Below are 24,465 nucleotides of genomic sequence, written 5' to 3' on the forward strand. Positions count from 1 at the left end.
TATTTTCACTTAGTTCTGTTGAAGAGTCATATGGACTCGAAACGTTAACTGTTTTCCTCTCTGCAGATGCTGCCAGACCTGCTGAGTTTTTCCAGGTATTTTTATTTTTGTTTTGGATTTCAAACAACCACCGTTTTTTGCTTTCATCTTTTAGTTTAGTTTGGCTCCTATTCCTTGTCCTGGCTCCATTAAGTCCAGAAATGGTAGCTTGGAGGTAGGTTTGAGATTTCTTAAATTTTACCCTCATGCTCAACTGCAGCCCACCAGTTTATGGACATTAAAAATGTAGCCCTTTGTGTCACATTTGTTTATAATATCCATTCACTAATCATAACATCACTCCTGGTGCTACAGGCACAAAAGTAATGTCATCATTATGTGGATAAACTACAAAATGTTTTTGCTGGTTAAAATTTCATGTGGCACAAATTTCATGGATACATTAAGATGAAGATAAATTTCATGCTATATGTGCAAGTTTTTAGGCAGAATATATTCACATAAATAAACATTAAATTACAGAAAATGGCAGGAAATGAGAAATACGTTAATTTCACAGTTATACTGCACTGTTTTCTAGAAAGTTTGACCTGAAACAAAACTTGTAGCATATGTGCAACCTAACACCTGGATTCATAGCTGTCAGTTTATCACATGGAAAAGTTAAGCAGGACAGTGATGGACAAAAGTCATATTGTCTTTCATTTTGTAGGATTCTGGATTTTTTACTTGTAAATTGCCAATCACATTCCATAACTTTGTTTTCTAAGATAACAGAAAACTAGTGGCCTTCCCTATAATGTGCTATTCCCTATTTTCAGGTCGATTGATTTTGCACATTAGCTTGGCCCAGTTGGTCACACTTTTCCGTGAAGTAAAAAATGCCAGTTCCAAACCTATTTCAGTATTTGGGAGCATTAATCAGGCTGTCATTTCAATGCAGTACTGACGGAGTCTTGCTATTCTTCGGATGTGACAGTAAACCAAAACTCTAGCTGCCTGTTCTTGTGATTGCAAATTCGACTGACATCATTTGAAGGGGAGAAAGGAATTCTCTCAGTGCCCTGGCCAATGCTCCTCTTTTAAACAACACCACCAAAATAAAACCTCACAGCTCATTTCATTGTTTATCTTGTTGCTGTTTTAAGAACTTGCTGCGTTTATCTACGTAACAATCATTGCATTTCAAAGTGATTAATTATACCTAAAGCACTTTGGAATATTTCTGATTGATGAGGCACAATGTAACTGCAAGTTTCGAGAATCATTGATACTTTCATTCTTTTCTCAAATGGTATTTGTTCTAGTTTTATAATTTTCTGCCTTCAGATCTTAAAAAAAGAAAAAAAACAGCTAGCTATAAAAGCTAGTTGAATGCAGAAGGAAATTATTCTGTGCTAAGAGGCTGCTCTGAACACACAACTTCAAAAGTAGATTATATCTTGCTCAACTACAATGATTCAGCTGGGAAACATTAAGCACAGTAACCAAAATAATTTGCTCATAAGCAATGTTAAGTTTTTACAATGATTTTGAAGAACCATCACATAGCCTGCTTTTTCAGTAATTTGTGAAAGGATTTTAGGTGTCAAGTATACTGTGGTGGTTTGCCAGTTTATTTCATAGATCTTTTATCCTCCAAGTTACGTAAAGCATCTGTTCTGTAATTTGTGGAGTCCCATTAAATAATTAAAAAGTGATCAGCTATTGAAGCTTATTGAATGTACAAGAAATTAACCTGTAGGCAAGGACACCAAATGTCCTGTCTTTTTGAATCAGGTTTCGCATCATGGATACTTCCTGAGGACGAAAGAGCTGCAGTGGTAAGGTCTGCCCAGGAATCAGAATAACTGCGATATGAGGGAGAACCGGGAAGGTTGGACAACTATCTTCATCATGCACGGTCCGGCCGTGAAACTCCTCCATTTCAGTCCCCAAGTACTAAGGAGCAAAAGAACGTTGATTATACATTTAAAATTAAACTTACATTCTAAACTTTATTTTTCTAATGTATTGATCACAAGATTTAACATTAAAGATGCACCTATTCATGAACATATTAACAAACGTTCCTGCATTGAGGAAATTTACATTTTTTGCAGTTTGCAGATAAAAATCAGATCATTTTTTTGTCTGTTGCATTTCCTGGTAATGTTTGGACAAAATTGGCATAATATTTTTTCACTTACATTCAACCTTTTAAACAGGAGTTGGTCAAAGGCAATAAGACTTGCTCCCTGCCTAGTTTATGGTTCACCAGGGAGATGGTGGTGCAGTGGTAATGTCACTGGGCCAGCAACCAGAGACCCAGGCTAATGCCTAGGGGACACTGTTTCAAATCCCACCATGGCTGGTGGAATTTAGGTTCAATTATTTCAACTTTTTAGAGTCAGAGTTATACAGCACAGAAACAGGCCCTTTGGCCCATCATATCTGTGCTGGTCATCAAGCACCTAACTATTTAAATCCCATTTTCCATCATTTGGCCCATAGCCCTGCATGCCATGGCATTTCAAGTGCTCATCTAAATACTTCTTAAATGTTGCGAGGGTTCCTGCCTCTACTAGCCCTTCAGGCAGTGTGTTCCAGATTCCATTCACCCACTGGGTGAAAAGATTTTCCTCAAATCGCCTCTAAACCTCCTGCCCCTTACCTTATATCTATGCCCCTTGGTTACTGACACCTCCGCTAAGGGGAAAAATTTCTTCCTATCTCCGTCCCTCATAATTTTGTATTCCTCTATCAGGTTCCCCCTCAGCCTTCTCTGCTCCAAGGAAAACAACCCTAGCCTATTGAGTCTCTCTTCATAGCTCAAACACTCCAGCCCAGGCAACATCCTTGTGACTCTCCTCTGCACCCTCTCCAGTGCAATCACATCCTTCCTATAGTGTGGCGACTAGAACTGCACACCGTACTCCAGTTGTGGCCTAGCTTTTTAATAAAAAATAAACCTGGAATTGAAAGATAGTCTCAGTTATGGTGTCATGACATTATCATCAATTGCTGTAAAAATCCATCTGCTCTCCTCACCTGGTCTAGCCTACATGCGACTACAGTCCCACAGCAATGTGGTTGACTCTCAAATGCCCTCTGAACAAGGGCAATTAGGGATAGGCAATAAATGCTGGCCCCGCCAGTGACACCCACAAGCCATGAACAAATTTTAAAAAATACCTTGCAGCCAATGCCCCAGATATCACCATCTCTAGGTGTGTCCTGCCCCACCAGTAGAACAGACCCAGCACTGGCAGAGGCACAGTGGGGAGGGAGTTGCCCTGGGAGCCCTCAATACTGACTCTGGACCTCATGAAATCTCAAAGCATCCAGTCAAACATGAACAAGGGAACCTCTTGCTGAGTACCACATATTGTGCTCCCTCTGATTAATCAGTGCTCCTCCATATTGAAAATCTCTTGGAAGAAGAACTGAGGATGTTAAAGGCACAGAATGTACTCTGGGTAGGGGAACGCCCAATACCCATCATTAAGATTGGTTCAATGGCATCACTAATGACTGAGCTGGCCAGTACCTGAAGGACATATATACCAGACAAGGTCTGCGGCAGGTAGTGAGGGAACCAACAAGGGGAAGAACATTCTAGACCTTGTCCTCACCATTCACAGCACAGATGCCAACCTTCAGCCAATTTGATTCACTCCACATGTTATGAAAAGGCTGAAGGCACTGGGTACTGCAAAGGCTGTAGGCCCTGACAACATCCTGGAGTAGTTCTGAAGACATTTGCTCCAGAGCTAACCTTGCCACAAGCTAAGCTGTTCAAGTAAGTTTCAACGCTGGCATCCACTTGACAATGTGTAAAATTGCCCAGGTATGTCCTGTCCACAAAAAGGACAAATCCAATCCGACCAATTACTGCCCTATCAGGCGTTTCCCAATCATTAGCAAAGTGATGGAAGGGATCATTGACAGTGCTATCAAGTGGCACTTCCAAATAACCTGCTCACTGACACTTAGTTTAGGTTCCGTGGAGGCCACTCAATTCTCAACCTCAATAGTCTTGGTCCAAACATGGACAAAAGAGCTGAATTCCAGAGGTGAGCTGACAGTAACTGCCCTTGACATCAAGGCAGCATTTAACTAAGTTTGGCATCAAGGAGCCCTAGCAAAATTGAAGTCAATGGGAATTAGGAGGAAAACTCTCCAATGGTTGGAGTCATACCTAGCACAAAGGAAGGTGATTGTGGTTGTTGGAGACCAATCGTTTCACTCCTAGGAGATTGCTGCAGGAATGTGATGGAATACTTTCCACTTACCTGGGTGAGTGCAGCTCCAACAACACTCAAGAAGCTTGATGCCACCCAGGGTGAAGCAACCCATGATTGGCACCCTACTCTGTCCACCACCAATGCACAGTGTGTACTATCTACACTGTACTGCAGCAACTCACCAAGGCTCCTTCGATAGCACCTTCCAAACCCACAACCTCTACCACTTAGGACAGGGGCAGCAGACGCCCAGGAACCATTATCTGCAAGTTCCCCTCCAAGCCCTGTAATATCTTGACTTGGAACTATATTGCCGTTTCTTCCCTGTCACAATCCTTCAACTCCCTTTCCAGCATCACTGTAAACCTACGCCACATGGATTACAACGGTTCAAAAAGGCAGTTCACCACAACCTTCTGAAGGGCAAAGAGAGGTGGGCAACAAATACCAGCCTTACCAATGACACCCATTCCATGAAAGATTAAGAAAATATTTATGGAAGCAAAATGCAATACTCCAGCACAACTTGAACTGGGACCATAAATTATACAGAGGCTAGGGATTTGATATGGAGCCTCTATGTTTTGGTTGTGTACTAATGTGCCTTTGCCAACTGAGTCAGGCTGCAATTCTTCACTTAATTGCACAAATCAATATTTATTCTCCCAGTCTGTGCACACAGGCTGAGTGATCAATTTCACCTATACATCATATTAAGTGCTATGCATTTGCAACTTTAAAAACTCTTAAGGTTCATGTTTCCAAAGCAAAGAACATTTTTTTTATTCATTCATGAGATGTGGGCTTCGCTGGCTGGGCCAGCATTTCTTGCCCATCCCTAATTGCCATTGAGAAGGTGTTGGTGAGCTGCCTTCTTGAACTGCTGCAGTCCACGTGGTGTAAGTACACCTACAGTGCTGTTAGGGAGGGCGTTCCAGGATGCTGACCCAGCGACAATGAAGGAATGGCGATAAACTTGAGACAGGGTGGTGACTGACTTGGAGGAGAACCTCCAGATGGTATTCCCATCTATCTGCTGCCCTTGTCTTATAGATGGCAGTGGTCTTGGGTTTGGAAGGTGCTGTCTAAGGACCCTCGGTGAATTCCTGCAGTGCATCTTGTAGGTGGTACACACTGCTACCACTGTGTTCTGGTGGTGGAGGGAGTGAATGCTTGTGGATGTGGTGCCAATCAAGTGGATTTTGTCCTGGACGGTGTCAAGCTTCTTGAATGTTGTGGGAGCTGCACTCACCCAGGCAAGTGGGGTCTGTTCCATCACACTCCTGACTTGTGCCTTGTAAATGGCAGACAGGCTTTGGGGAGTCAGGAGGTAAGTTACTCGTCACATGATTCCTAGTCTCTGACCTGCTCTTGTAGCCACAGTATTTATATGGCTAGTCCAGTTCAGTTTCTGGTCAATGGTAACCCCCAGAATATTGATAGTGGGGAGATTCAGTGATGGAATAGCACTGAACATTAAGGACCGATGGTCGGATTCTCTCTTGTTGGAGATGGACATTGCCTGACACTAGTTTGGTGCGAATGTTACTTGCCCAATGTCAGCCCAAGCCTGGATATCATCCAGGTCTTGCTGCAATTGGACATGGACTATATCAGTATCGGAGTCGCCGCGAATGGTGAATATTGCACAATCAGCCAACACCCCTACTTCTGACCTTATGGAAGGGAAGTCATTGATGAAGCAGCTGAAGATAGTTGGGCCTAGGATGCTACCCTGAGGAGCTCCTGCAGTGATGTCCTGGAGCTGAGATGACTGGCCTCCAACAACCACAACCTTTGTGCTAGGTATGACTCCAACCAGTAGAGAGTTTTCCTCAATTTCCATTGACTCCAGTTTTGCCAGGGCTTCTTGGTGCCACACTCAGTCAAATGCGGCTTTGACGTCAAGGGCAACTCTCACCTCACCTCGGGAGTTCAGCTCTTTTGGCCATGCTTGAACCAAGGCTGTAATGAGGTCGGGAGCTGAGTGGCACTGGCAGAACCCAATCAGGGCATCAGTGAGCGGGTTATTGCTAAGCAAGTGCCGCTTGATAGCACGGTTGATGACCCCTTCCATTACTTTACTGATGATCGAGAGTAGACTGATGGGGCGGTAATTGGCCGGGTTGGATTTGTCGTGCTTTTTGTGTACAGGACATACCTGGGCAATTTTCCACATACCTCAGTAGATACCAGTGATGTAGCTGTACTGGAACAACTTGGCTACGGGCGTGGCAAGTTATGGAGCACAAGTCTTCAGTACTATTGCCGGCATATTGTCAGGGCCCATAGCCTTTACAGTATCCAGTGCCTTCAGCTGTTTCTTGATATCACATGGAGTGAATCAAATTAGCTGAAGACTGGCATATGTGATGTTGGGGCCCTCCGGAGGCCGCCGAGATGGGATTACCCACTCGGCACTTCTGGCTGAAGAGTGCTGCAAATGCTTCAGCCTTATCTTTTGCATTGATGTGCTGGGCTCCTCCTTCATTAAGGATGGGGATGTTTGTGGAGCTGCCTCCTCCCGTGAGTTGTTTAATTGTCCACCACCATTCACGACTGTGTGTGGCAGGATTCCAGATCTGATCCGGTGGTTGGGGGATCGCTTAGCCCTGTCGATTGCTTGCTGCTTATGCTGTTTGGCACACAATAGCTTCACCATGTTGACATCTCATTTTTAGGTATGTCTGGTGCTGCTCCTGGCGATCTTCATTGAACCAGGGTTGATTTCCCCTGGCTTGATGGTAATGATAGAGTGGGAGATATGCCGGGCCATGAGGTTACAAGATTGTGTTTGAGTACAATTCTGCTGCAAAAGATATCCCACAGTGCCTTGAGTTGCTCGATCTGTTCTAAATCTATCCCATTTAGCACGGCAGTAATGTCACACAACACGATGGAGGGTATCCTCAATGTGAAGGCAGGATTGTGTCTCCACAATGACTGTGCGGCGGTCACTTCTACCAATACTGTCATGGACAGATGCATCCATGGCAGGCAGGTTGGTGAGGTCAAGTATGTTGGTTCCCTCACCACCTGCCGCAGACCCAGTCATTTAGGACTCGGCCAGCTCAGTCAGTGATGGTGCTCGGAGCTACTCCTGGTGATGGACATTGAAGTCCCCCACCCAGAGTACATTCTGCTCCCTTGCCACCCTCAGTGCTTCCTCCAAGTGATGCTCAACATGGAGGAGCACTGATTGAGCTGAGGGAGGGTGGTACGTGGTAATCAGCAGGTTTCCTTGCCCACATTTGACCTGATGCCTGAGACTTCATGGGGTCCAGAGTCGATGTTGAGGACTCCCAGGGCAACTCCCTCCCCACTGTATACTACTGTACCGTCACCTCAGCTGGCCACCTCTCTGGGACATAGTCATCCTCACAGTCATATGTAAGGCTTGACTAGTTTGAGAGACAGCTCTCCCAATTTTGGCATGGGCCCCCAGATGTTAGTAAGGACTAGTAAGCAGGGTAAACAGGGCTGTGATTGCCGTTGTTGTTTCCTGTGCCTAGGTCACCAGTGGTCCAACCAGTTTTATTCCTTTCTTGTGACTATGTAGCGGTTTGTTACAACTGAGTGGCTTGCTAGGGCATTTAAGATTCAACCACATTCTAGTCACATAACCCTAGCCTCACCTAAGTGGACATTAGTAAACAACAATTGACAATGGTTTCATGGTCATCATTAGACTCTTAATTCCAGATTTTTATTGAATTCAAATTCCACCATCTGTCGTGGTGGGATTCGAACCTGAGTCCCCAGAGCATTAAGGGTCTCTGGTTTCACCATTGCCTCCCCTTATGTTAGGATACATGGGTGGAATATGATATAGAAATCCAGACAGGATTTGGCTCTGGTGGGATTACTGCAAGTAGTACTGGTCTCCTTACTTCAACAAAGATATTCAGGTGGCACAAATAATGACTAAACAGTTGACCTCTGACTTACAGGAGCTGTGCATGAGGAAGGATCAAGGGTTTGTTCTTTTTCAAAAAGAAATGAAAAATGATATACAGAATTTAAGCACAAGGTTCATGTTAAGGATAAGAAGAAATAGGAGCGTAGGATCACCTTTTTTACTGAAAGAAAACAATGAGGAAAAATTACAAGCATGAATGATGGAACAAGAAACCTGAATGGGTGTCAAGAAGGGACCATATAGGTTCTCATCATGAATGGAATCCAAGATTAGAAATGCACAAAAGGAATATTGTGGACAGTTGGGCTAAATGGACCGAATGCCTTCTCCTGAATTTGAACTAGGAAATGAGGGGCTATTTTCCATATCAGTTCACAAAATATGAATTTTAGTATAGGAAATAACTCCGCTAGAAAGTTAAAATACCTGCCCAGTGGTTTTTCATAGAAGGACATTAAAATATGACAAGGCTCGAGCATATTGAATCAACATTCCTTACTATAGAGTAAATTACTAATAAGAACAAAGTTCTAGAAATCTCTATTAATCTGAAGTCACAACTTCCCTTTGCTTTGGTTTCAACGCATTTTGCCAACAGAAACTGTAGTAGAGCTTGAACATTTAACTCCTAACAGCTAATCTATTGTGACATAAACAAAATGCTACTATAAGGCACTTAATTACAATCTGGCAGCCCTCAGATAAGCAACCATAAGACACAGGTTTAAGTTAATTGCCAAAAGAATTGGTGACAAAAGGTGATGGGAGAAAACAAATTCAGTGAGTTATGATCATCTACAGTGCACCACCTGAAAAGGCTGGTAGAAGCAAATTCAATAACATTTAAAAGGGAATTGGATAAACATTTCAAGGGAAAAATCTGCAGGGCTATGGGAAGAGCGCAATGGAATGGGATTTATTGGATAACTCATTCAAAGAGCTCGAAATGGTATAATAGGGGGCTGAATGGTCACCTTCTATGCTGTATTATTCTATGATAATTGTTGTGGAAAGATTTTGAGCAATTAAGAGCTGATGTTTCCAAACCCACTGTGCTTGCAATAGTTTTCATTCTCAATGCACTTTGCTTCCTATTTTTTTGATCCAATTTGTAGCAAACCATGCAGAGAAAAAGTGGAAAGAATTGTATTTTAACAGAATTTACATGACAAAGAAAAGCATCAATTTGATTTATTTTTTCTCATTTGAAAACTGACAAGGTTCATAATAGATCACTGTCAGCAATGAATTATGGTAACATCTCAAGCCATGACGCTACGCAGCAGTTTGGGGTCATGCTGATGATATGTTAAGGCATTCTTTCTTTGCCCACTTTACTCAGTAACACAAGGGATTTACATGGGCTTTCAAGTCCAGAATTACTTTTCTTAGGCCATTTTGTTCTCCATACTTAAAATATTACAATGCAGGATGTAAGCTTGAAAGCAGCTGGTTTTAGAGACAAATCCTGTCACTCCAACAGTTTTAACATTTTGCATTTTTGTACATACAGAATGTGCGGTTGGTAAACTAGGATCAAAATTGATGGTATTAGGTTTCTCAGCTTCTTCACTGTCATGGTCTTCCACCTCCATTTCAGCAAAGTCATCTTCATCATCTAATAATTGAAAGAAAAAAAACTTCACAATACTGAAAAAGTTACAAGATAACCTTTATAAAACACCAGTCCAGCCTCAACTGGAGTAGTATATCCAATTCTGTGCACCGCACTTTAGAAAGAATGTGAAGACTTTAGCAAGGGTGCAGAAAAGAGTTAAGAAAATAGTTCCAGGCATGAGGAAATTCAGGAGTGGGCACGGGGGTAGGAATGTGAAGAGGAGGATGGGAGGACCGGGCGAGTGTGGGAGGCAAAGAGAACAGGGACAGTAGGGTGATAGGCGGGTGGTAAGAGGGGTCAGGAGGGGTAGTCAGGTTGGGGGTGTCTGTCGCACCAGGGGCTAGTCCAGTTGGGTGAGGGCCTTGCCAGGTCAGGCTGGGGGAAGCAATTGGCTGGCAGCAAGGGGGAGGTGCATGGAAGGAGTCAGGTGGTGAGGTTGGGGGCTAGTCAGGCTAGGTTGGGGCAGTTGTGGTGTTGGAGGGGTTTGCAGGAGCAGGCAAAGGGGGGTGAAGAAGAGGACAGGTGGTGAGTTTCAGTTCTGTAGTTACTCAGGAGTTAGACTAGGTTTTAATCAGTCTAATGTTTCTTGGGTAACCATCCACCTAGATAAGTTAGAACTATCCGAAGTCTCAGACTCTAACTCAGAGTTGGAGACATTTTCAGGAGGTCCCTGGGAGCAGGAGAATAACCCATCAAAGTTCACATTTCTCAAGTAATTCTCGGAGTCAGTGCATTGGGACTAATGAGGGGTCCAATGCACATCTTCTGGGGTACATCCAGTCTCCGACTATCCAGAAGCCAAAAGATCTGGGCTATTACAACAATATGGCATGATCGTTGTTTGGTATTAGTCAATTTCACAGCTTGCCATTGTGGTATTTGAACTTGTGAACTCTGGGCTCCTAGCCCTGCACGATAACTACTAGGCTACTGTAAGCCTTAAATCTCCAATCTCTGTTGAGTTAATCTTTCCAACAATTCAGCCACTTTGTGCACCTTTTAAAAGTGAGTTGAGGAGCGTTATAAGATCAACTAACTTTGTAATAAGTAAGCCATGGTGACTTGATGAAAATATAAACAAACTAACTTATAGGTGAAAGAAATGAGGAAAGGAAAAAAGAATGGACATTTCTGGTGAACAATTACAGTTTATAAGACAAAGTATTAATAGCAATGATCAAATATGAGATCAACATCACTGGTACACCACAGAAATATCATCCATGGAAATATCATCCACAGAAAGCAATCAGTCACTGAATTATTTAAAGGTAAATGATAAAATAGATCTTCTGTACTTCACTCCATTGAGTTCTGGTGGAAACTTCAGGAAGGAATTTTACAAAGCTCTCCTTAAAGTGACTACAGTAATGAGGCAATTCGCACATGGCTTGTAAAAATGATGCCCATTTCAATATGAATGGCCTATTCTCATTCCAGATTTCCTCACCTAGATTGAGCAGCCCTTTTTAATTGTTACCCTCCTAGGCATCATGACAAGTGAACCCTTTCTCCTTTTTCCCAGTTATTCTGCTGCAGTAATATAATGAAAACAACTGTCAGGATTGTAGAAAGTGGAGAAGTTAGCAGCAATTTAAATTTTAGAATGTCTTATATGAAGATTGCAGTAATCATGAAAACTTTACTAAAATTAGAAGCATTTCATTGGTCTAAATGTTTCCTTGCCCTATTAAGTACTGAGCTCAAATCCATACTGGAATATAGAAAACATACTTTCATTTATGTTTCATTGCAATTGTCTCTCATTGACAACTGCACAAAAGAATGCTTCACCATGCTCGAGTGGAATTCACAAAAGTAGATGCCATACAATGCTTTGATCTGCTCAAGTTTTCTCTTTAGTAAAAACATGCATTAATTGGACCAATAGGTTCCTGAGTCAGAAGGGTGTGGGTTCAAGCTCCTCAACTTGACCACAGAACCTGGCTGACACCTCAATGCAGAAATCTAAGAATGCTGCATTGTCAGAAGTGCCATCTGTGAACATTAAATCAAGATCCCTTCTAGTTGTTTAGATGGACATAAAAGATTCTGTGGCAGTGTTTAAAGCAGAGGGAAGCTCTCCTGGCCAACATCCACTCCCTAAACATAACAATTAACTGGCCATTTATCTTGCTTGTTGGAACTGGCTGCATGCAAATTGGCAGCTGTGTTTCCCTATATGACCCAAATGAAACTCAGGAGCAGAAACAAGTTGCTTAAACTTGAGCAAGCACAAATGCAAACCAAAAAAATCTTAATTTATATATTCTGCTTGCAAGGATCATGTAATCAAAATGTGTAAAGCCTTCATAAAATAAATTCTTGAAAGAGATAAATCTGTACAGCACAAACATTTCATATTCAATTAAAAACAATTCATTTTATTTGCAACTATAACTTGCCACAGCTATATGATACGACTGCACCTAAGTAATTGTTCCTGCTTATTAGCTCACTCATTCTATATTTTCTAACTCTCTCCTGATGCACTGTATTCTTTGCTTCTGTAACATAGCAGTTACACAAAAAGCTATCAAATTTTACTTCTAAATGAAAATTTCCCCTTAAGTCTTGATGAAATTAAGTGGAAATACTGAAATTTCACAATTTTCAAAAGAGTTATGGTGCAATTTCACAGCCTATGGGAATTCAAATGGCTTCTCTTCCTGTTTGAAATTATCTTTTACATTCACACAAGTGTTGTTCAGGAGTAGTGACTAGATAGAGGAAAAACTGGTTGGTTTTCTATTTTCTTACCTGGGAACATCAAAGAGATTTGCAATGCTTCCCCTAACCACCCATCCCTGAATGAGATTAACTAATTTAAGTGTAAACCAGCTGCAGTTTCCAGTATCTAAAACATTCAAATTGTACCAAAAACATTCAAATTGTACCAGAGTCTCTGCATCACATATAACCTTGTTATTTTTGAAGAAAATATATCCATAGAAGACCGAGGTGAAGAAAGCAGGTATTATACAGAAAGATTTGAAGTGTGCAAGCTATCCTCCTCACTATCAACTATACGGCCAATTTTTGTGTCATCTGCAAATTTCCCAATCATGCCTCCCACATTTAAGTGTAAATCATTAATATATACAACAAACAGCAAGGGCCCCAATACTGAGCCCTGTGGAATGTCATTGGAAACTATTCTCCATTTGCAAAAACATCCATCAACCCTTTGTTTCCTGTCACTGAGCCAATTTTGGATCCAACCTGCCACCTTTTCCTGTATCCTGTGAGATTTCACTTTTCTGACCCGTCTGCCATGTGGGACCTGGTCAAATACCTTACTGAAATCCACGTAGATAACATCCACTGCACTACTTCATCAATCCTCCTTGTTACTTTCTCAAAAATTCTATTAAATTAGTGAGACATAATCTTCCCATAAAACCATGCTGACTATCCCTGATCAATCCTTGCCTTTCTAAATGACAGTTTATCTGTCTCTCAGAATTGTTTCCAATAATTTGCCCACCACAAAGTCAGATTGATCAGCCTATAATTTCCTGGCCTATCCCTTGCACCCTTTTAAAATAATGGTGCAACATTCGCAGACCTCTAAACCTCTGGGGCCTCACCTGTATCTAGTGAGGATTGGAAAATGATCCTTAGAGCATCCAGTATTTTCTCCCTGGCTTCCTTCAACAGCCTGGGATATAATCCATCTGGCTCTGGTGATTTTATCCATCTTCAAGGATGCCAGCCTCTCCAGTACTTCCTCTCTCACTAAGTTTATTGTATCTAATATTTCACACTTCTCCTCTTTAACTAGAATGTCTGCATCATCCCTCTCTTTAGTGAAGCCAGAGACAAAGTGCTCATTGAGAACCCTGCCCACATCTTCTGCATCAACCCACCATGTACATCTCTGATAGGCCCTAACTTTTCCTTAGTTATTCTCTTGCTCAATGTACTGGTAAGAAATATCTTAGGGCTTTCTTTGATTTTACCTGCCAATATTTTTTCACATCCTCTCTGTGCTTTCCTAATTTCAATTTTTACTTCACCCCTGTACTTTCTACACTCCTCTAGGCTCTCTACAGCATTAAGATTTTTGTGACTGTAATAAGCTTTCTTTTTCTGCATTATCTTGGTCTATATGCTTCTGGATAACTGAGGGCTCTAGATTTGGCAGTACCACCCTTTTCCTTTGTGGAGGCATGTCTACACTGTTCCTGTAGAATTTCACCTTTGAATGCATCCAACTGATTTGACACAGTTTTTCCTTCTAATAGCTGTATCCAGTCCACTCTCGCCAGCTCAACTCTCAGCTTTGTAAAATTTGTCTTCCCACAATTTAGAACTTGTACGCCTGTTCTATCTTTGTCCTTTTCCAAAATGATGCTAAATCCAACTATATTATGGTCACTATCCCCAAAATGGTTCCCCAAATAGATCTAGGTGCCCTTGTGCATGAGTCACAAAAAGTTAGTATATCAACATGACTAATGGAATGCTCTATTTTATCACAGGAATTGAACATAAAAGCAAGGATGTTATGCTTCAGTTATACAGGGCATTGGTGAGACCGCATCTCCAATACGTGCAGTTTTGGTATTTAAGGGTGTAAACGCATTGGAGGCGGTTCAGAGGAGATTGAGACCTGGAATGAGCGGGTTGTCTTATGAGGATAGGTTGGACAGGCTGGTCTTGTTTCCACTGAAGTTTAGAAGAGTGAGAGTAACTTGATTAAGTATATAAGATCTTGAATGATCTTGACAAATTGGGCGTGGAAAGGATGTTTCCTGTTGTGGCTGAGTCCAGCGCTAGGCACCACTGTTTTAAAATTAGGAGTAACCCTTATAGGGCAGAGGTGAGGAGAATTTTTTTCTTTCAGAGGGTTGTGCGACTTTGGATCTGTCTGCCTCAGAAGGCAGTGGAAGTGGAGAACACTGAATATTTTTGAGGCAGAGGTAGATAAATTCTTGTTAGGCAAAGGAATCAAAAATCATCGGGGTAGATGGGAAATGTAGAATTTGAAACAAAAACAGGTCAGCCATAATTTTATTGAATGGTAGAGCTGGCTCGAGGGGCCGAGTGGCCTACTTCGGCTCCTGTTTCCTTAGTTCACTGCTACTTCATCCATTTGCCCAGCTTCATTTCCTAAGATTAAATCTAGAATTGCACCCCCTCTTGGGCTTGTTATATGCTGGCTAAAAAAAATTACCTTGAATGCAGTTCAATAATTTTCCACCCTCAGTGCCGTTCACACTGTTCATATCCCAATTGATATTAGGGTAGCTGAAGTCCCCAACGATTACTGCCCTGTTGTTTTTGCACTCAGAAATGAGTCTACATATTTGCTATTCTAACTCCCTTCCGCTATTTGGGCGTCTTAGCAGTGCAGCTGCCCCTTTTTTTTTATTTCTGAGCTCAACCCTTATGGCTTCATTTGATGCTTCATTATTTTATCATCCCTCCTCATAGCTATAGTTGATTCTTTATCCAATAATGCTACACCCCGTTTTTTATCTCCCCCCCCACCGCATCTTGCCTGAAAGCTCTATATATCTAGGGATGTTGAGCTGTCGTTTTTGCCCCTCCTTAAGCTAAGTTTCTATTATAGCGAATGATATCATGCTGCCACGTGTTAGTGCCCTCAGCTCAACAGCTTTATTCACTATGCTCTATGCATTTGCAAATATGCCTTTTAACACTGCCAAATTCCTGTGCTGTACACTTTTGAACCTGTGCTGCTTCTGTCTTTCAGAGTCACTCACTAATTCTCCATCTCCTGTTCCCTGCTCTGAATTTGTCCTCAGGTTCTCACCCCCCCCGCCAATCTAGTATAACCTCCCCCCACCAGCAAATCTACCTGCAAGGATATTCATCCCAATCCTCTTCAGGTGTAGACCGTCCAGCTAGTACAGGTCCCACCTTCCCCAGAACTGGTCCCAATACCCCAGAAATCTGATGCCCTCCCTCCTACACCAGATTTCCAGCTACATGTTTACTCGCTCAATTCTCATTACATGTTGGGCTGGGAGTAATCCCAAGATTACTTGCTTTAGAGGTCCTGTTTTTCAATCTCCCTCCTAGCTCCCTAAAGTCTGCTTTCAGGACCTCATCCACTTTCCTACCCAAGTCATTGGTACCAACCTGGACCACGACCTCTGGCCGATCACCATCCCCCAGAAAAATGTCCTGCAGCCGCGCCGTGACATTCTTGACCCTGGTACCAGGGAGGCAACATACCATTCTCACTTAAACTAGTGGTTACTGTGGATAAAACAGTTTCTTGCAGAACATTAGTAATATTCGAATTGATACATCCTCACTATACTTCAAGTACATGGTAATGATTTGTCAGCTGCAATGTCACCATTGCATCCTAATCTTCCACACAAGTTAATTTCAGCTGATACGTCAACTTTAAGTAATGAAGACAAAGGTACAGTAATGGAAACACCTAGTAAAGGACAGCTAATCCTCTTAGGCCAGATTGTAACAGTACACTCTGGAAGCCTTTTGAACTAATTTCTCGCTCCAGTTCCTCTTCACATTACATGTTAACTGTTGTCCCATCTTATGACAAATATTTTCTTTCATCACTACTTTTTAAGCTGCTTGACTAGACCATGTTAACCATATGTAAACCAGAGGGCAGATCAGAAAAAGCATCATACTGGGGATACATCCAGGCAGACACAGGGTTTTGCAGTGAAAAAAACGAAACACTTGTATTTAGGATCGCACCTTTAATGACTACAGAGCATTCCAAAGTGCTTTTATAGCCAATGAAGTCCTATTACTTCAATTCATCTGAAAGGTTCCATAAACCTTCAGCAACATCATCTATGCTGAGCAGCAAGGGTAAAAACTGAAGATTCACTTTCATAGCAAATGGTGACTAATACTTTATGCTTGAAATGATCACAAAATTTGTGTTGCCTTTATAAATTCATCTTTTATGTTATACCCAATGAACACTGGAATACAAAGATTTTGATGCAATCTCTTCTTAATACTGTGATTGCAGTAGTTACAGTGGTATACAGTCAGGAGGGAATTGCCCTGGGAGTCCTCAACATCAACTCCAGACCCCATGAAGTCTCATGACATCAGGTCAAACATGGACAAGGAAACCTCCTGATTATTACGTACCGCTCTCCCTCAGCTGATGAATCAGTGCTCCTCCATGTTGAACACCACTTGGAGGAAGCACTGAGAGTGGCAAGAATGTACTCTGGGTGGGGAACTTCAACATCCATCACCAAGAGTGGCTCGGTAACAGCACTACTGACTGAGCTGGCTGAATCCTAAAGGACATAGCTAAACTGGGTCTGTGGCAGGAGGTGAGGGAACCAACGAGAAAAACATACTTGACCTCATCGCCACCAACCGGCCTGCCGTAGATACATCTGCCCACGACAGTATCGGGAAGAGTGATCACTGCACAGTCCTTGTGGAGATGAAGTCCCTTCTTCACATTGAGGATACCCTTCATTGTGCTGGGTGGCATTATATTAGGGGAGGTGGTGGCATAGTTGTATTGTCACTGGACTAGCATTCGAGACACCCAGGGTAATGCTCTGAGGACTTGGGTTTGAATCTCACCATGGCAGATGGTGAAATTTGAATTCAGTAAAAAAAAACACCGTGCCGAGAGATAGATTACGAACAGATCTAGCAACTCAAGACTGAGCATCCATGAAGTGCTGTGGGTTATCAGCAGAATTGTACTCAACCACAATCTGTAACCGTATGGCCCAGCATACCCGCCACTTTACCATTACCATCAAGCCAGGGGATCAAACTTGGTTCAATGAAGAGTGTAGGAGGGCAGGCCAGGAGCAGCATGGCATACCTATGAGGTGTTAATATGGGTGAAGCTACAACACAGGACTACTTGCATACCAAACAGTATAATCAGGGTAGACAGGGCTAAGTGATCCCACAACCAAGGGATCAGATCTAAGCTCCGCAGTCCTGCCACATCCAGTCAAGAATGGTGGTGGACAATTAAACAACTCACTGGAGGTGGTGGCAAATGCTTCCACAAATACCCCATCCTCAATGATGGAGGAGCATAGCACAGCAGTGCAAAAGATAAGGCTGAAGCATTTGCAACAATCTTCAACTAGAAGTGCTGAGTGGATGATCCATCTCAGCCTCCTCTGAAGGTCACCAGCATCACAGATGTCAGTCTTCAGCAATTCAATTCACTCCACGTATATCAAGAAATGGCTGATGGCACTGGATACTGCAAAGGCAATGGGCCCAGACAAGGTTCCAGCAAAATTACTGAAGACTTGTGCTCCAGAACTTGCTGCACCCTTCATCAAGCTGTTCTAGTACAGCTAAAACACGGCATCTACTTGGCAATTTCAAAAATTGACCAGGTTTGTCCTGTACTCAAATAGCAGGAAAAATCCGATGCAGCCAATCACCACCCCATCAGTCTACACTCCATCTTCAAAGTAATGGAAGGGGTCACCAACAGTGCTATCAAGCAGCAATTGTTTAGCCATAACCAGCTCACTGACACTCAGTTTGGGTTACGCCAGGGCCACTCATCTCCCTCCTTCATTACAGCCTTGGTTCAAACATGAGCAAAAGAGCTGAACACCTGAGTTGAGGAGAGTGACTGCCCATGAGGCACCATTTGACTGAGTGTGACATTAAGGAGCCCTGGCAAAACTGGAGTCAACTGGGAAGCGGGTTAGAATCATGCCTAGCACAAAGGAAGATGGTTGTGGCTGTTGGAGGTCCATCTTCTCAGTTCCAGTCATTACTGCAGGTGTTCCTCAGGGTAGTGTCTTAGGCCCACCATCTTCAGCTGCTACATCAATGACCTTCTTTCTATCATAAGGTCAGAGGTGGGGATGTTCGCTGATGATCCCACAATGCTCAGTACTATTCGCAACTCCTCAGATACTGAAGCAATCCATGTCGAAATTCAGAGAAACCTGGACAAAATCCAGGTTTGGGCTGACGAGTGGCAAGAGACATTAGCACCACACAAGTGCCAGGTAATGCCATCTCCAACAAGAGAGAATCTAACCATCGCTCCCTGACATTCAAAGAAAGCACCATTGCTGAAGCTCCAACCATCAACATCGTAGGGGTTTACCATTGTCCAGAAACTGAACTGGACTAGCCATATAAATACTGTGGCTACAAGAGCAGGTCAGAGGCTAGGAATCCTGTGGCAATAACTCACCTCTTGACTCCCCAAAGCCTATCCACTATCTACAAGGCACAAATCAGGAGTATGATGGAATACTCTCCACTTGCCTGAATGAGCTCCCACAACACTCAAGAAACTTGACACCATTCAGGACTAAGCAGTCCGCTTGATTGGCACCCCATCCATAAATATTCTGACACAGAGGCAGCAGTGTACAATCAGCAAGATGCACTGCAAGAATTCACCAAGGCTCCTTAGGCAGCACCTTCCACACCCACAAATGCTACCAATTAGAAGGCCAAGGACAGCAGACATGGGAAGACCACCACCTTGTATAGTAGTAGGCTATTTCGCCCCTTGAATCTGTTCAGTCATTTAAATACCCACCCTTGCCCCATATTCCTTGATAGCTTTAGCTAAAAAAAGCTATAAATCTCAGCTTTAAAGTTAACAATTAATCTGGTATCGATTGCTATTTGCAGAAGAGTTCCTAACTACTGACATCCTTTACAAGTGTTTCCTACTTGGGGAAATAGTTTCTCCCAACCTACGCTTTCTGTTTCCCTTATCTTGAAATCTTCGATAAAATCACCCCTTAACCTTCTATGTTCCAGAGAACACACCCATAGTTTTGTAAACTCTCAATTTAATTTGGAGTCTAGGTATCATTCTGGTAAACCTATGTTGCACTCCCAACAAGTGCCAATATATGTTTCCTAAGTTGTGTTGCCCAGGGCTGCTCACAATACTCCAGATGTGGTCTGACCAGGGCTTTGCATAGTTGAAACATGACTTCTACTCTCTTCTATCCCTCTAAATATAAAGGCCAGAATTCCTTTAGCCTTTCTGATTATTTTCTGTACCTTTTTATGACTTAATAATCCGTTTACCTAGAACCCCAAGTCTTTTTGAACCTCCACCATTTCTAGCCAGAGCGAGTATGTTACCATCTCAGCAATGGCTGACCTTAACTAGTATTGTAGCGACACCAGTTATCAATCAATTATTCACACAATATCCTCCTCTCAGAATATTCAGAAATATTAGACAAGGTACTTTTCAAACCCCCATGAATTTGAAGATAAAATTATTCACCATCACTAAATATAAAATCTCCAAAAATTCAAAATCAACTGTGGATTTGACCAACTCTACTTGGCTGCATTAACCAACTTGTATCAGTATAGAGACCAGTTGGTATTGAAATATTTCAAAGGTTACACTAAATAACGAACACAGGATTTAAAGGAACCGGCAGTATGTTGCAAGTAATAATCAGCAAAAGAATGCTCTTCCCCTCGCCCAGATATCTCCCATCTCCCCACTCCTCTCGCTCCTTGCTCCAGCCCTTCTCCTCAACATTGTTTTCAACCCTCCCCTTTTTCCATTTCTCCTTCCTCTCTCCACGTCCATCTCTCAATTCCCATTCCCTCTGCTAGTCACCCTCCCTTCCAACCCTTCTCCTCCCACAGCTCCCCCAACCCTTCTCGCCCTCTCCGGTACCTCTCCCTCCCACTTGCCCCTCTCTCATCTCCCCATCCACTCCTCTATTCCTCCTCACACCTTTCCCCTCCCTCACTCACCGTTGTCTCCCCATCCCTCTTCCTCTCCCCCTCATCTCCCATGCTCCCTCTCCCCCTTCTCTCTCTTCCCCAACACCCTCCCTCTTCTGTTTTTCTCCCCTCACCCACCCTCTCTTCACCCCCCCACCCTCCCTCTACCCCCTCTCCCACACCACCCTCCCCTCGCTCCCATCCCCACCACCCTCCCTCTTCCCTTGCTCCCTCCCCCACCACCCTCCCTCTCCCTCCCCCACCCCCTCCCTCTCCCCTCTCTCCCATCACCCTTCCTCTCCCCTAGCACCATCCCTCTCCCTCCACCACCCTCCCTCTCCCTCTCTCTCCCCCACCACATTCCCTCTCACCTCGCTCCTTCCCCCACCACCCTCCCTCTCCACTCGCTCCCTCCCCCACCACCCACCCTCCCTCTGGCCTTGCGCCCTCCCCCGCCACCCTCCCTCTCCCTCCCACCCCTCTCCCCCCACCCCACCTCCTCCCTCCCACCCCTTGCCCCCACCCCCTCCCTCCCACCTCTCGCCCCCCCCACCCCACCCTCCCTCTCCCTCCCACCCCTCGCCCCCACCCCACCCTCCCTCTCTCTCCCACCCCACCCTCCCTCTCCCCCACCCCACCCTCCCCCACCCCACCCCACCCTCCCTCCCCCACCCCACCCTCCCTCTCCCCCACCCCACCCTCCCTCTCTCTCCCACCCCTCTCCCCCACCCCACCCTCCCTCTCTTCCAAACCACTCCCCCACCCTCCCTCTCCCACCCCTCTCCCCCACTCCACCCTCCCTCTCCCACCACCCTCCCTCCCTTTCCCCTCTCTCTCCCACCACCCTCCCTCCCTTTCCCCTCTCCCTCCACCACCCTCCCGCTCTCTCCCCTCTCCCTCCACCACCCTCCCGCTCTCTCCCCTCTCCCTCCACCACCCTCCCGCTCTCTCCCCTCTCCCTCCACCACCCTCCCGCTCTCTCCCCTCTCCCTCCACCACCCTCCCGCTCTCTCCCCTCTCCCTCCACCACCCTCCCGCTCTCTCCCCTCTCCCTCCACCACCCTCCCGCTCTCTCCCCTCTCCCTCCACCACCCTCCCGCTCTCTCCCCTCTCCCTCCACCACCCTCCCGCTCTCTCCCCTCTCCCTCCACCACCCTCCCGCTCTCTCCCCTCTCCCTCCACCACCCTCCCGCTCTCTCCCCTCTCCCTCCACCACCCTCCCTCTCCCCCCCAATCACCCTCCCTCTCCCCCCAATCACCCTCCCTCTCCCCCCAATCACCCTCCCTCTCCCCCCAATCACCCTCCCTCTCCCCCCAATCACCCTCCCTCTCCCCCCAATCACCCTCCCTCTCCCCCCAATCACCCTCCCTCTCCCCCCAATCACCCTCCCTCTCCCCCCAATCACCCTCCCTCTCCCCCCAATCACCCTCCCTCTCCCCCCAATCACCCTCCCTCTCCCCCCAATCACCCTCCCTCTCCCCCCAATCACCCTCCCTCTCCACCTCAACCACCCTCCCTCTCCCCCTCAACCACCCTCCCTCTCCCCCTCAACCACCCTCCCTCTCCCCCTCAACCACCCTCCCTCTCCCCCTCAACCACCCTCCCTCTCCCCCTCAACCACCCTCCCTCTCCCCCTCAACCACCCTCCCTCTCCCCCTCAACCACCCTCCCTCTCTCCCTCTCTTCCCCCAACCACCCTCCCTCTCTCCCTCTCTTCCCCCAACCACCCTCCCCTCGCTCCCTCCCCCACCACCCTCCCCTCGCTCCCACCCCCACCACCCTTCCCTCTCCTCTCTCTCTTCCCCCACCACCCTTCCCTCTCCTCTCTCTCTTCCCCCACCACCCTTCCCTCTCCTCTCTCTCTTCCCCCACCACCCTTCCCTCTCCCCTCTCTCTTCCCCACCACCCTTCCCTCTCCCCTCTCTCTTCCCCACCACCCTTCCCTCTCCCCTCTCTCTTCCCCACCACCCTTCCCTCACCCCTCCCTCTCTCTTCCCCACCACCCTTCCCTCTCTCTTCCCCACCACCCTTCCCTCCCCACCACCCTTCCCTCCCCACCACCCTTCCCTCTTCCCTCCCCACCACCCTTCCCTCACCCCTCCCTCTCTCTTCCCCACCACCCTTCCTCCCCACCACCCTTCCTCTCCTCCCCACCACCCTTCCCTCCCCCCACCACCCTTCCCTCTTCCCTCCCCACCACCCTTCCCTCACCCCTCCCTCTCTCTTCCCCACCACCCTTCCCTCCCCACCACCCTTCCCTCTCCCCTCCCCACCACCCTTCCCTCTCCCCTCCCCACCACCCTTCCCTCTCCCCTCCCCACCACCCTTCCCTCTCCCCTCCCCACCACCCTTCCCTCTCCCCTCCCTCTCTCTTCCCCACCACCCTTCCCTCTCCCCTCCCCACCACCCTTCCCTCTCCCCTCCCTCCACCCTTCCCTCTCCCCTCCCTCTCTCTTCCCCACTACCCTGCCCTCCAACCTCTCCTCCTCTCTCTTCCCCCCCAACGCCCACCTCCCTCCCCCACTCTCTTCCCTTCCCCCTCCTCTCTCTATTTCCCTTCCCCCTCCTCTCTCTATTTCCCTTCTCCCTCCCTCGGATTTGCCCCAGTGTCTAAAACACTTTCCCTTTTGCTTTCTGTCGGCAGGACCTGCAACCTTAGTCGGACCCAGACCTTCTCTCATCTGTCCGGTCCCCAGTACTTCTCACTCCTACGCTCGTCCTCCTCAGCTGGGTGGGGGGAGGCCGGTCATTACCTGGCACCGGCAAGAGCCGATTGTCTCTCTCATCACCTCCTCCCTCTTCTTCCTCCGCCATCTTTGTTGTTTATCGCAGTGCATGGTGGGGAGTACACGCACTCGGAGCGTGGCGCGCATGCGCAACGAGGGCTGATACCCTGCGACCCCCAGAGGCCCTCCCGGGACTTACAAACTCCACTCTCCAACTGCAATGATACATCAGTGAGAGCCACCAAGGCAATGCTTCGGGGAACGTATGGTTCTGTTTGAATCTATGGCACACTTTTCTAATGGTGCATGCTCTTTGAAAGAACTCTGGGTCCTCACAGGCTTGCAATTCTTTTCCTTTTTTAAGCCTTACAGTTCCCTTTTGAAAATTAATATTCAATCTGCTCCCTTTCAGGCAAAGCAAAGGATTGGCAACCTTCCAGGATTGTTCCGTAGGGATTGAGGATTAATCTCTCTTGTACACTGCTATGAAGAATCTAGCAGAAAAATCATGTGGGCATGAAAAAGAAAATTTTGTGTTGCTTTAATTTTCTTTGAGCTCTTTTATAAGAATAAGAATGATAAGAAAAAAAAAGCAAAACACTGCGAATGCTGGAAATCCGAAACAAAAACAAAAACAAAAACTGCTGGAAAAACTCAGGAGGTCCGACAGCACCCTATAGCTATACTTTGAGTGCCCTACCATCCATTCTTAATTAGCACATTCGTTTAGATAATATCACCAACTTTAACACCTATGTGTTCTATTGTACTATTGTCGTTGACATCTTTTGATGATCTGCTTCTATCACTGCTTGTTTGTCCCTACAACCACACCCCCCCACCTCTCTCTCTCTCTATCTCTCCGCCCCCCACACACACATCTTAAACCAGCTTATATTTCAACTCTTTCTTGGACTCGAACTCAAGTTCTGTCAAAGGGTCATGAGGACTCGAAACGTCAACTCTTTTCTTCTCCGCCGATGCTGCCAGACCTGCTGAGTTTTTCCAGGTAATTCTGTTTTTGTTTTGGATTTCCAGCATCCGCAGTTTTTTTGTTTTTAACCCTTAGTCATACGGACTCGAAGCATTGATTCTGTCTTCCCCTCCGCGGATGCTGTTGGACCTGCTCAGTTTTTCCAGCAGTTTTTGTTTTTGTTAAGAATTATAAGAATATTGGTCATGGAAACAAAACCTGGTTGTCTGCTCGCGAATTTGAAGATGGGAGGTCATGCGCTTAAATCTCCAGCAATATGTCCAACCAAAGTTGGCAACACAAATTT

At 45.4% G+C, this 24,465-nt stretch overlaps 1 protein-coding gene across 3 annotated transcripts in view; it reads right to left on the reverse strand.

Moving 5' to 3' along the window:
- The window catches only part of crbn (cereblon), a 40,587-nt gene extending 17,285 nt beyond the window's left edge, over positions 1-23,302 (reverse strand). For 2 of the 3 annotated variants that reach the window (XM_041191818.1, XM_041191816.1), the window contains exons 1-3: positions 23,213-23,302; positions 9,657-9,763; positions 1,739-1,941 (exon numbers count right to left, since the gene is read on the reverse strand). In XM_041191818.1, coding sequence (XP_041047752.1) covers positions 1,739-1,941; positions 9,657-9,763; positions 23,213-23,273 — 371 coding nt within the window. In that variant the 5' untranslated portion in view covers positions 23,274-23,302. Of the gene's footprint in view, positions 1-1,738; positions 1,942-9,656; positions 9,766-23,174 lie in introns of all 3 variants that reach the window. The other variant, XM_041191817.1, reaches the window with a different exon arrangement.
- Between the last annotated feature and the right edge of the window lie 1,163 nt (positions 23,303-24,465).

The sequence above is a fragment of the Carcharodon carcharias genome, chromosome 7, assembly GCF_017639515.1.
Source record: "Carcharodon carcharias isolate sCarCar2 chromosome 7, sCarCar2.pri, whole genome shotgun sequence".
In the NCBI taxonomy this organism is placed as follows: Eukaryota; Metazoa; Chordata; class Chondrichthyes; order Lamniformes; family Lamnidae; genus Carcharodon; species Carcharodon carcharias.